Source organism: Pelmatolapia mariae, linkage group LG1 (assembly GCF_036321145.2).
Source record: "Pelmatolapia mariae isolate MD_Pm_ZW linkage group LG1, Pm_UMD_F_2, whole genome shotgun sequence".
NCBI classification, from domain to species: domain Eukaryota; kingdom Metazoa; phylum Chordata; class Actinopteri; order Cichliformes; family Cichlidae; genus Pelmatolapia; species Pelmatolapia mariae.
In genome coordinates, this window is record NC_086227.1 from 20,975,000 (window position 1) to 20,986,302 (window position 11,303).

Genomic DNA, 11,303 nt, shown 5'->3' on the forward strand with positions numbered 1-11,303 from the left:
GTTTGATGATTTAACGTCTCAAACACAACCCGTCGAAAGGGGAGGGGCCGGCTGCTTCCAAATAGAGCACATTTCATTCATAATGTTGTAAATCCAAGCCCATTATCTATTCATGATTTGAATCCTGGGTTGTGCGAAATCCCAGAAATAAACCCTAGACAAAGCGAATCTGTGAACTAAGGTGTAGGTCTATTAGGTTATGTTATGGTGATCCTCGGCTTGGGGGGTGGGTGTTCATACTGGAGTGTAAAATTAAAACCAATGGAAGATGGACAAGAAAAGTTCAAAGCCATCAGGTGCTCAGTTTAGAAAAAAGAGAAAAGAAGAGGAGGAGAAACGAGCAAAAGATACAGGTAAGCAGATGTGTCATTGGATAATGGCAGGTCATCCTGAAACAATCAGAATCATATTCAGAATACTTCATTAATCCCTAAGGAAATTATGTGGGTTACAATTGCTCCAAGAAGAAATGGTAAAAATAGTAACAGTAACAGACTAAACTCCAAACAATACCTTATGTTACAGATTTTACACATTTAAGAAATAGTACTAATACATACAGATCACTCAATTATAAATATCAAGGATTAACAGAGGTGATTATAAATAATTATCAAGAAAATTGATGAGAATATTCCAGAGTAGAAAAGAGCGTGTGTTCAGCACAATATTAATTAGTCATTGTCAATTCTTGATTTGTCCTGTTCTCATTGTATGGCGAATTATGATGGCTGTTTGGTAGCCATTTGCATAGTATGCATACTCTCTCTCTCTTCATATATGTGTGTGTTTCTCTGGTGAAATTCAGTATGGTTCCAACAAGTTTTATGTTAATGTACAATCCATAATATGTTTTATGTGTGTGTGTGTGGGGGGGGGGGACAGAGGGAGTGTTCGCCCAGGGCGCCAAACAGGCTAGGACCTCCACTGGCGGGACGCATTTAAAAAAACTAAACAACATGTGGCGCTATCACACTTCTCCCTTTTTTGCGCCTCTAGCGCAGCGCTTCTCTCTGAGAGGCGGATAGTTTCAAACCCGCAAACATACGCAGAGAGGGAGACGGACGGAGAGACACACAGACACCTCCTGCGGTGCTGCTGAGGGACAAAATGTGGCTGCGAGAGGAGCTTTTGAAATCCATATGGCACGCATTCACAGCCCTGGACGTGGATCAGCGTGGAAAAGTCTCCAAGTCTCAGTTAAAGGTGCGTTTCGGTTCTTTATTTCTTCTTCCAAGTCAGAGCCTCCTCTGCAGGACACTAATACTTAAACTCTGCCGTTATTTTTACTCAGTAACGTAACCGCTGAATCAATGACACTTCCTGTATTCACTGTTTTTTCTGACTTTATGTGTGATAAACGCGGCTGAGATGGTTTTACTTAGTTAAAACTTAGTGAAAGTAAATCCGTGTACTTTCACTCAATTTTATACGTGTTTCCCTCAATCACAAATTATGCTGAGTGCAGGGATTGTTACAAACTTGGGCTTAAACATATAATCAAGGTCTCTTACTGTCAAAGAAAATCCAGTTTCAGGCTGCTCCACTGTAGAAAGAGGTGGTGTTTTACTGTATGACAGCCTGGGCCTAAGTTTGTTTGCCTGGTGGCTCTGCTGTCTGTGTGCCCAGCCTGACAAAGACACTGTCTGACTTCAAGGCTCCTGCAGGGTTTTTCATCTCTAACATATGGACACTGCAGCACAGCCAGGAAAACTGAAAAAGTCCCTATTTATGGACTTGTATTTATACACACTGCTTGTTGAACTATTCACACGAAGCCATAAAACCTTTTGTACCCTTGTGCATTAACGCAGTCGCACTAATCACCAGGGACAAGCTTTGTTCTGAGGAGTGAACATTCATCTTCAAGAACTGGAGTTAACGCTTGGTCAGCAGTGCTTGTAAATGTTAGAAGTGTTTTGCATGTATGTCTGCAAACATGAGAACTGCGAGAGTGAACCCAAGCCTAACCTTTAATTTAACCTCGTGTGTGTTATTTTGAGGAAGTGTAATTTGACATATGTTGAGGTAATGTACTGTCCAAAAGCTGGCCTTCATCTTTGTATTTGCTAGGAAAATAGGAAATAGGTGGAGCAATTTATTGAAACGTGTGCAATGATACGTGGAAATGCGGAATAGGAAGCAAAAACATTTTATAAAATTCATACAAACTTGAAAGTCAATTCTTCCCCAGGCTTCTTGAAGGACAATTAAAGCTCTTCATTGTTTCTGTTCTCTGTCGGGATGATCCCACACTGCTTTAATAATGTTGAGGTGTAGGCTCTGGGGAGGCCAATCCATGACTCATAGTGTTTCATTGTGTCTATCCTATCCAAGCATAACCACCTTGGTATGCTTTTACTGCACTGGCATTGTGTTTGAGATTATTGTCATTCTTAACAATTAATCCAGTGCCAGTCAGATGCTTTCCAGATGATATTGCATGTAACAGATTCAAATTTGATGGTGCTTTTTTTCTATATTGATAAATGCAGCTCACACAATGACAGAGCCTCCACCCTGTGTTACAGATGACTGTAGACACTCACTGTTGTACCTCTCTCCCCTTGCCTCCTCCATACATACTGATGATGGTTTGAAACATAAATTTCAAATCTGGATTCATCGCTCAATAACATCTGTTACCACTGATTTTTTTGTAGTTTCCCTTCATTAAGAACGGGTTCTTGATATCCACCCGTCCACTGAGACCATTTCTGATGAGGCTTCAGGAAACAGTAGAAGAATCAACTAAAGGGTCTAGACTGGAGTTTTTCTTTTCTCTTAAGGACATGACTTTCAGATACTGATGTGCTGTAGATAGTTTTTTGGGTCTGGCACTGACAGGTCACTATTAACAAAGTGCCTAAAGATATTATCTTAAAATGGGTTCTTTGCTAAGTTGTCTGTTAGGTGTAGACACAACACTGGTTCACAACACTTTGAGTTTAGAGCCTTCTTTATGCTTGAGTGAGTCATGTGTCACCAGTAAGTGGCTTAACAAACAACAACAAAAAAACATTTCTTCTTAAAATGGTCTCATACAAGGACTGAATGAAAAAGGAGTGAAAAAGCAGCCAATATCCAAAGACCTTCAGAAAACCTGGAGAACTTTTTTTTCAAGACTGCCATAAAAATATCCAAGAAAGCCTGGCAGCATCTGTTCCTTTGTTTATTGTCCATTTATTGTTGTGTTTTTCAGGTGCTGTCTCATAATCTGTGCACAGTGATGAAGATCCCACATGACCCTGTGGCCCTTGAAGAGCATTTCAAAGATAACGATGAAGGGCCTCTCTCCAACCAGGGCTACATGCCTTACCTCAACAGGTTTATTCTTGACAAGGTGGGAGCAAAGAGCCTTGGTTCAAATGTTGTTCTCAGTATGGATACTTGAGACTTCTAAGAGATGTGAAAACTAGAAGTTGGTCAGTTAAACACTATGACATGTTGACACTCTCTTAGTGCTCGCTGAATAACAATGACTGTGAACACAAGCTGATCACAGGGTTGCGCTATAGCTCACCTGGCTTAACCAGGTGAGGCTTCTGCAGACTCCTGGGTTTAAGCCTGCCCCAGACCACTTTCCTGTGCATCATTTTCCCTCACTTTCTCTCACCTACTGTCTTCTCCAGTCAAGACAGTAATGCACCAAAATAAAAAATCTGGAATATGCAGTGTTCACTTTAACATGACGGGTTTCTGACTCACTCGCTGTAGCATCTTGTGCAAGAATGCTGAGACTTCTGAGACAAGACTCGGATGACAAATGCGTCATCCTGTTTGATGATACAAATTCTTAGTATTCAGCAGTTTTTGACCTTGTTTACACTTTAAAATGTGTCTCACCAGCAAACATCTGCTCCACATCGTCATTTACACCCGTGACTCCAAGCTGTCCAGCTGATAAGTTGTATTCATATTTTACTGCTCACGTAACAAGTGCTTGAAGGCCCTCCATGCAATGGGCTGGAATTTTAAATTAAATTAAAAATCTTAATAAGCTACTGTACGTGTGCATACATCTCAAAGCGTGCCATGTCTAGAAAAAGGACATATGGTCAAATGTGTCACCCAACCTTAAACAAGTGGTTTGACTATTCACATAACATTGCTCATTGTCTTTGATGCTGTGCGCTTGTGAACTGCTCACCCGTCATGCATTTTAAAGCTAACTGCAAACAGGCCCTTTGATGCATCGTGTTGTCGACACTAAGAAGTGCCAAAGCTTTTATTTACACTGGATATCACACTTTGCCAGGAACAATCCTCAAAAGGCTTTGTAGGACGAAAATTAAAAACGCAAAAAAAAAAGTAGTCAGTTATACAATAAAAATAGTAAAAACCTACCAACACACACTTCACACACGGTTTTGTGGCACTGAAAACGATGACTAATCATGGTCTGTTTTGCTCAGTGCACACAGAGTAGCAATGTGTTTTGTTTTTAACCAATGCAATAATGGTTTAATGAATGTTAATGAAATCTGTGAATAAAATGAGTTTCATCCTCACGTACTCTCGGCACAAGTGGATCCTTGTGTCTTTGCTCTGCAGCTTAGCAAGCGGCAAACACACGACAAACATGTGCAATTTATAAAAGTTTGATAAAACCGAGCCAGGAAACTGCTCGGGTTTCTCTCTGTTTTCTCGCTTTTCTCTCGTAGGCTCTGACTTGAATAAAAATGAGGCATTTAATTACATCACGTTTGCACCTCACATCCTGCAGACTCGAGGTTTTGAAAGCTCTAAGCAGTCTCCTGCTTAGCATTTGTAAACACGAAACCCTTGATCCTTTGTGCTTCCGACTTTGAATCTGACTGAATTCTGCATTTTTAATCGCAGGTATGTGGGGATTTCGACATAACGGAGTTCAACAGGATGTGCTGGACACTTTGTTACAAGAAAAATATACACACAAAACATTTGCTCATCTCAGATAATGACGCTTTCAAAGTGTGGTGCATTTTCAACTTTCTGTCAGAGGACAGATACCCGCTAGTCATCGTCATGGAAGAGGTGAGGATCCCGTAGTCTGAAATGTTTAACCATTCCCTCTACCAAAGCTCTGAGTTTCAAGTAAAGCTTCTACATATCTCCTTAGATCGAGTACTTCTTGCGAAAGCTCACAGAAGCCATGGGGACTGTTTGGAGTAAAGAGAGCTTTGCAGAATATAAGCAGCGTCAGAACTCGAAGAACTTCCTGACTGCCTGGGAGCTGATCGAACTGGTGGGAATGGGTTACTTCAGCAAAGGCTTAAACCGCCAGATCCTGTCCATGGGCATCAATGAGGTCTTCAATGAGCTCATACTGGACGTTCTCAAGGAGGTCAGAGAGGATGCTGATCTGTTATACTGTGTATTTCTCATATTTGCAGCTTCAGATTTCCCGTCTAAAATCTCTCTGAACCGTGAGCTTTTACGGTTTTGCTGCCACTGAGATAAAAATGGCAGCTTCCTCAATGCAAATTCCCTCATCTCTCACTGCATTATGCTTTAGGTGGCTTTGCAAACTCTGGCTACACTAACCCTCACAGACAGCCCTTTGCAAGAGACTTTTTAACCTTTCCAGTGTAGCTACTGTATTCATATGTTCTTTCCTACACTGTGTTTTGAAGGGATACATGATGAAAAAGGGGCACGTCAGGAAGAACTGGACCGAGCGCTGGTTCGTCCTCCGACCCACCTCACTGTCGTACTATGTGTGTGAGGATCTCGAGGAGAAGAAAGGAGACATAATTCTGGACCAAAGCTGCTGTGTGGAGGTAAACAGCTGAGCTGCATGTCCTACATGTTCCTTAAACGAAAGACTTTAAAATGATGAGCATCCGCTATAGATGAAATTTCATAGCAGCGACTAATATTTCTTTCTCCTGCAGTCGCTGCCAGATAAAGAAGGGAAGAAATGCCTTTTTATTATAAAGTGTGCTGACAAAAGCTTTGAGATCAGCGCGTCAGATAAAAAGAAGAAGCAGGAGTGGATTCAAGGTACTGACTCATCATTTTCCGGCCCTCTGTAACTTCCTCATCATAAAAAGGTCTCATCATCACTGTCTCTTCATTTTCTTTAATGTTGCCTCTGAATTTTTGAATGTCAGTGTCTGACTCAACGTTAAATCCATAATGACTAAATGTCGTGGGAATAATTCAGCCGGTGACTCTGTCTTGTGGCAGCTATTCAAACGTGCATCCAGCAGCTGAGGCTGGGGCTGCTGTCTCCTCACCGCGAGGCCCGGCTCAGGCGCCGGGAGCTCCGGCAGAGGCAGCAGGTGGAGGAAAACGACCTGGCAGAGAGAATGAGGCAACTCCAGGCGGCCAATGAGAGCAAACAGAGAGAGCTGGAAGCCATGAGAATGGTCTGTGCTTAAGTCAACTAAAAACTCTAAAAGCCCTGTCACGCAAGAGGAAGAATTATGACTGCCTTGGTTACAGTAACATTTGCTCTTCAATGAACAGAGCCTAGAAGATTTAAGCCTTTATAAACCTAACAAAATATATATTTCAGATGACTCATACCTGTTTCATGCTACACAGATTCTTTTTTGGGGGGTTGTTTCTGGGGTCCTGAAACTAATCCAGGAGAGAATGAAATGTGTTGAAGCACTGCTACTGTGTAACTTAAGTTCCAGAGAAAATCATGGTGCTGTCCACTTCCTATTTATTTCCATGTATTCTGTTGTTGTTTTTTAAGAACACAGAGAGTTTAATGTGACACTCACAGTGAAAAAGGGAAACAAAACTGCTATGCAAACTACTGTTTGTGAATATATCAGTCATGGACACCTGCATCCAGTGGCAGGCCTGGGTGTATGATTCTTTTAGAACTTTAGAAAGGTTATACTTTCTCACTTCTGCTTTTACTCTGCCAGATGGCTGTTTTTTAATTGTTTTGCTAAACACACCCTGGTGTTACTTAACAAAATATACCTATCGCTAATTGCACTAGAAATAGATGCTAGCATTGCTTGTGTGAAGTTCAGCTTTAAGTAAAACCAGTCAAGGACTTCCCTGCAGGCTAATGTGGCTTCCAGTCAAGCAGCTCTTTCCTCTTTTTTGGGGGTTTTGCAGAAAATGGAAGAGGCTGCGGCTAAAGCGGTGCTGGAGGAGCAGAGGAGGAAGCAGACTCAGTTAGATCTGCAGGATCGCTACAGACTGGACTTGGAGAGAGAGAAGATGGTAACTAGTGTGCCTCTCACAACACCTGATTGCACGGTGACACAGTTTTATGTATTTTTTTTCTAAGTAAAAAAAAGAAAAAGAAACGTGTCCAGTAAACGGTGACTTTCTGTCTCTTGGTTTTGAGTGTCTGATTAAGCCGTCTGTATTTTAAAGGGAAACAAAGGCTAAAAAAGCTCAAATTATCCATTGCATGATGCTGAGTCATCTTTGGTCTGAGTGTCAGATGAGGCAACAAGTTAATCATCCCCCCCCAAGTTGAAAAACAAGACAGACAAATGCCTTTGTAGAGCAATAAAAGACTATTTGTTTTGCAGTAGAGCATACTAACAGTTGACGTGTAGATAATTGCTCTGAGTGAAAGAGCCCATTGATTAAAAATGTGGATGACTGTGCGTGTGTTTGTGTCTTGACTCATTCAGGTGCGTCAGCAGATGGAGGAGCAGGTGGCCCAGAAGTCCAGTGAACTGGAGCAGTACCTGCAGCGCGTCAGAGAGCTGGAGGACATGTACCACCGGCTGGAGGAGGCCTTAGAGGATGAGAGGCAGGCCAAGCAGGATGAGGAGGCCATGCGGAAGCTGCAGGCCAGGTCTCGAAAACACGCCCACACACACATGCTACACGGCATGTGGATACATACAGGAAGTAAATCTGGTGATGTCAGCTCCCTGTTTGAGCCAATGTGAACCCGATTAACTGACCTGAAGTCTTACCAAGGCTGCTACTAGTTTTTAACTCAGTCACTTTGTGGTTATGTGATCATTTTATTTGATTTTCCATCCATCCGTCTGTTAAAAGTGAAAACAATATCTTGGGAATGCTTGGTGTGTGTTCATGTGTAGCCTGCTGGAAGAGGAGGCAGCCAAGAGGGCAGAACTGGAGCGGATCCAACAGCAGCAGCAGAGGGCGCTGTCTCAGACCGAGGCAGAGAAGCAGGAGCTAATGGCCGAGCAGCTGGCCAAGGAGAGAGACCTGCAAGCAGCCGTGCAGCAGCTGGAGAGGCTGCAGAGGGAGCGGAAGGGAGCAGTGAAGCAATATGAGGTCGGCTTTCAGAAGACAAAGGCCATGTATCTCACAGAACTGCGTATATCCTTACTGTCTGATCAAGCGTCTTTAAAATAAGATTAAAAACCATAATGCACTACTTACATTATTTGTTCATGCATGATCTTGACCCCCAGTAAAGGCCAAATGAAAAAGCTTGTGATAAGATTATCTTCTTCTTCCTCCTCTTCTTCTTGCTGGTCCCCCTAGGGGTCGCCGCAGAGGATCACCTGCCTCCATCTGATAATAATAATAATAATAAACTTTATTTATAAAGCACACTAAAAAACCAAGGGTATACCAAGGTGCTTGACAAAAAATAAAATAGGAAAAAGGAGATGGGAGGGAAAAGAGAAAGGACCTGGCACGTATCGATTATAAAACCTTGACAATCATAATACATAAAAGTAGTTAACAAGCATAACGGATAAAAATGTACCAACGCACACCAAAGATTAACTAGGTGGAAAAGCAAGATTAAATAAATAAGTCTTCAGCCGTGATTTAAACAGTGGCATAGATTCAGACGCCCGGATAGCAACAGGAAGATTGTTCCATAAGACTGGGGCAGCTACAGCAAACGCACGGTCGCCGCGAGACTTCAGCCGAGAACGAGGTTGCTCCAGAAGAAGTTGGGTAGCAGATCTAAGTGCTCTGACAGGAGTGTGTAACCTAAGAAGCTCATTGATGTAGCTCGGCGCCAAATTATTAATAATTTTGTAAGTGAAAAGTAGTATTTTAAATTGAATACGGTATTTAACTGGCAGCCAGTGCAAGCCAGCAAGAACAGGAGTGATGGAAGAAAATTTCCTGCTACCTGTCAAAAGGCGTGCCGCCGCATTCTGGACAGTCTGCAATCTAAGGAGAAGGGAGGAGGAAAGGCCAATGTAAAGAGAGTTGCAGTAGTCCAACCTGGAAGTCACGAATGCGTGAATAAGTTTTTCCAGGTCATTGTGCGGAATATAGCGCTTAGCCTTAGAAATGAGGCGCAGCTGATTAAAACTAGACCTCACTACGGCAGACACTTGCTTGTCAAATTTAAACGAGCTATCCAGTAATATGCCCAAATTACTGGCATAATCAGAAGGGGAGCTAGCAAAAGGCATCAGAGCAGCACACAATTGGTCGTGGGGGATTTTACTATCGAACACCACGATCTCCGTTTTCTTTTCGTTCAGGACAAGAGAATTACTCTTGAACCAATCTTTAACCTCACGCATGCATTCACGAAAATAGTGAAAAGACATAGCAAGATCGTCAGTAATCTCAAAATAAATCTGTATATCATCAGCATAGCAATGAAAGGCAATATTATACTTCTCAAAAATTGCTCCAAGAGGGAGCAGATATAGATCTGTATTAGCAGATCTATATCTAGATCTGCTAATAATATATCTGCTAGAGCAGATATAGATCTGTATTAGGCCCTATTCTCTTAAGAGAATAGGGCCTAATACAGATCCTTGAGGCACACCACAGCGTACAGGTACCGAGGAAGATGAGAAGTTGCCCAAATTAACCGAGAATGACCTGTCAGCGAGATAAGATTTAAACCAGTTAAGGGCAGTGCCTCTTATACCCTCACTCTTTTCCTCTTCTGTCACATCAACCCTCCTTCACTACCTCCATGATTCTTGCTTGTGGTCTCCTTCTCCTTTCCTCCTGCCTGGCAGCCCCATTGTCAACATCCTTTGTACAATATATCCACTATCCTTCCTCTGCACATGCACATCTCGAACTCGAACACTTGAAAATCTTTTTTTTTGAGAACAGAAACAGTTAATCATACACCTGTTTTCCTACCTCACATACAGGAAGTGACGAGGAAACTTGAGCGAGCAGCTAACAAGACTAAGACTTGGAAAGACAAGGTGGCCAAGCACGAGGGGCTGGTGCGTCTTATCCAGCCAGGTAGGAGGGCTCTTCGTTTATAAATTTCATTTCCATTTCCACCGGCCAGAGGTAGCATCGTCTAAGACTTCAGTCCAGCCTGATGAATGACTGGCGAGCTCTCACATTGTAGAGAAGTATGGAAAAATCTGGGGACTCTTCTCTGTGTTTTGCAGCAGGACAAGACATTAAGAATAGGTCGTGTTATGAGAATGGTTCTGTGAACTGTTAATTTAGTCCGAGCCAGAGGTCTGAGTCGTTGTCAGTTTTACGGCACTCTTGGTAATAAAGAAATTACCCGCGGCATGCCAGACCACACCGAAGTAAGGCAGCTTAGCCAAGGAGCCCTCGATTTATGACAGAAGCATTTATTTGTAGTGTCGGTGGACTGACTGAATGTTGAAACACTAAAAAATGTTGTTGAAATAATCTCAGGTTGCTCTTTGTCAGTTTTGTAAATGGATGGTTCATTAATATTTTCTGAAAGCCCTTTATCAGAAAGAGGAATCATTCAGTGGTTATGCAACAGACTAGCAGAGCCAAGCTCACACTAAGCTGTATAAAATGAGTTTGACGCCCCTGGCACAAATGTTTTCTCTTATTCGGCAGAAAAAAAGAGGAACAACAGCGATCGGTTTGTCAGTACATCTCGCTATAATTTTTTCATCTCTTTTCTTTTGACCCTCTCTTTTAGGTCACAAAGAACCGCAGAGGATCACTAACTGGGGTCCTGCATCGTTCACTGACACTGAGCTGGATCTGAAGAAGAAGTTGTGGCAGGAGCGTAAGAACAAGGGAGCTCAGACTCAGTGATTTATACATGGATAATTCAGTGTTTGTGTCCGAAGTCACCCGACTGTTCACTGCTTTGCTAGTTTCTGTATAAGAAACACTATCAGTGATAGCCTTTTTTTGGAGGCCAGGTAATCATATACCTAAAAAACAATAAAAATAATAAAATGCTCACAACTTAACACAAATGTTGACGCTAATGGCCCATATAACAGATAAATCCAGATTAATTTGATTGTATTCAGTACCATTAACTGCAAATGATGACATTTTAAATATATTCTACAACACTGAAAATAGGTGCACACTCTTTAATTAGTTTATTTTGCAAATTACTGGCATCCTGTAGAGCAGGAGTTTCAAACATAAGGCCCCAAAGACAAAGACTCCAATTCAGGCTGCTG

General features: G+C 42.1%; 1 protein-coding gene across 1 annotated transcript; it reads left to right on the plus strand.

Moving 5' to 3' along the window:
- Positions 1-1,071: 1,071 nt before the first annotated feature.
- On the plus strand, positions 1,072-11,083 carry LOC134643232 (switch-associated protein 70-like). The gene is made up of 12 exons (XM_063495544.1): positions 1,072-1,206; positions 3,203-3,343; positions 4,843-5,016; positions 5,102-5,326; positions 5,616-5,762; positions 5,877-5,985; positions 6,172-6,353; positions 7,066-7,173; positions 7,596-7,762; positions 8,016-8,214; positions 10,032-10,128; positions 10,802-11,083. Exons 1-12 carry the CDS (start codon positions 1,111-1,113, stop codon positions 10,918-10,920), a joined length of 1,764 nt encoding a protein of 587 aa, XP_063351614.1. The 5' UTR covers positions 1,072-1,110; the 3' UTR covers positions 10,921-11,083.
- Positions 11,084-11,303: the final 220 nt, after the last annotated feature.

Bases quoted from the DNA above. Each gene is read 5' to 3' on its own strand.
- LOC134643232 (XM_063495544.1), top strand. From the start codon at position 1,111: ATGTGGCTGCGAGAGGAGCTTTTGAAATCCATATGGCACGCATTCACA. The intron at 5,986-6,171 runs GTACTGACTCAT...GTCTTGTGGCAG, and splicing joins GAAGCAGGAGTGGATTCAAG to CTATTCAAACGTGCATCCAG. The intron at 7,763-8,015 runs GTCTCGAAAACA...GTTCATGTGTAG, and splicing joins ATGCGGAAGCTGCAGGCCAG to CCTGCTGGAAGAGGAGGCAG.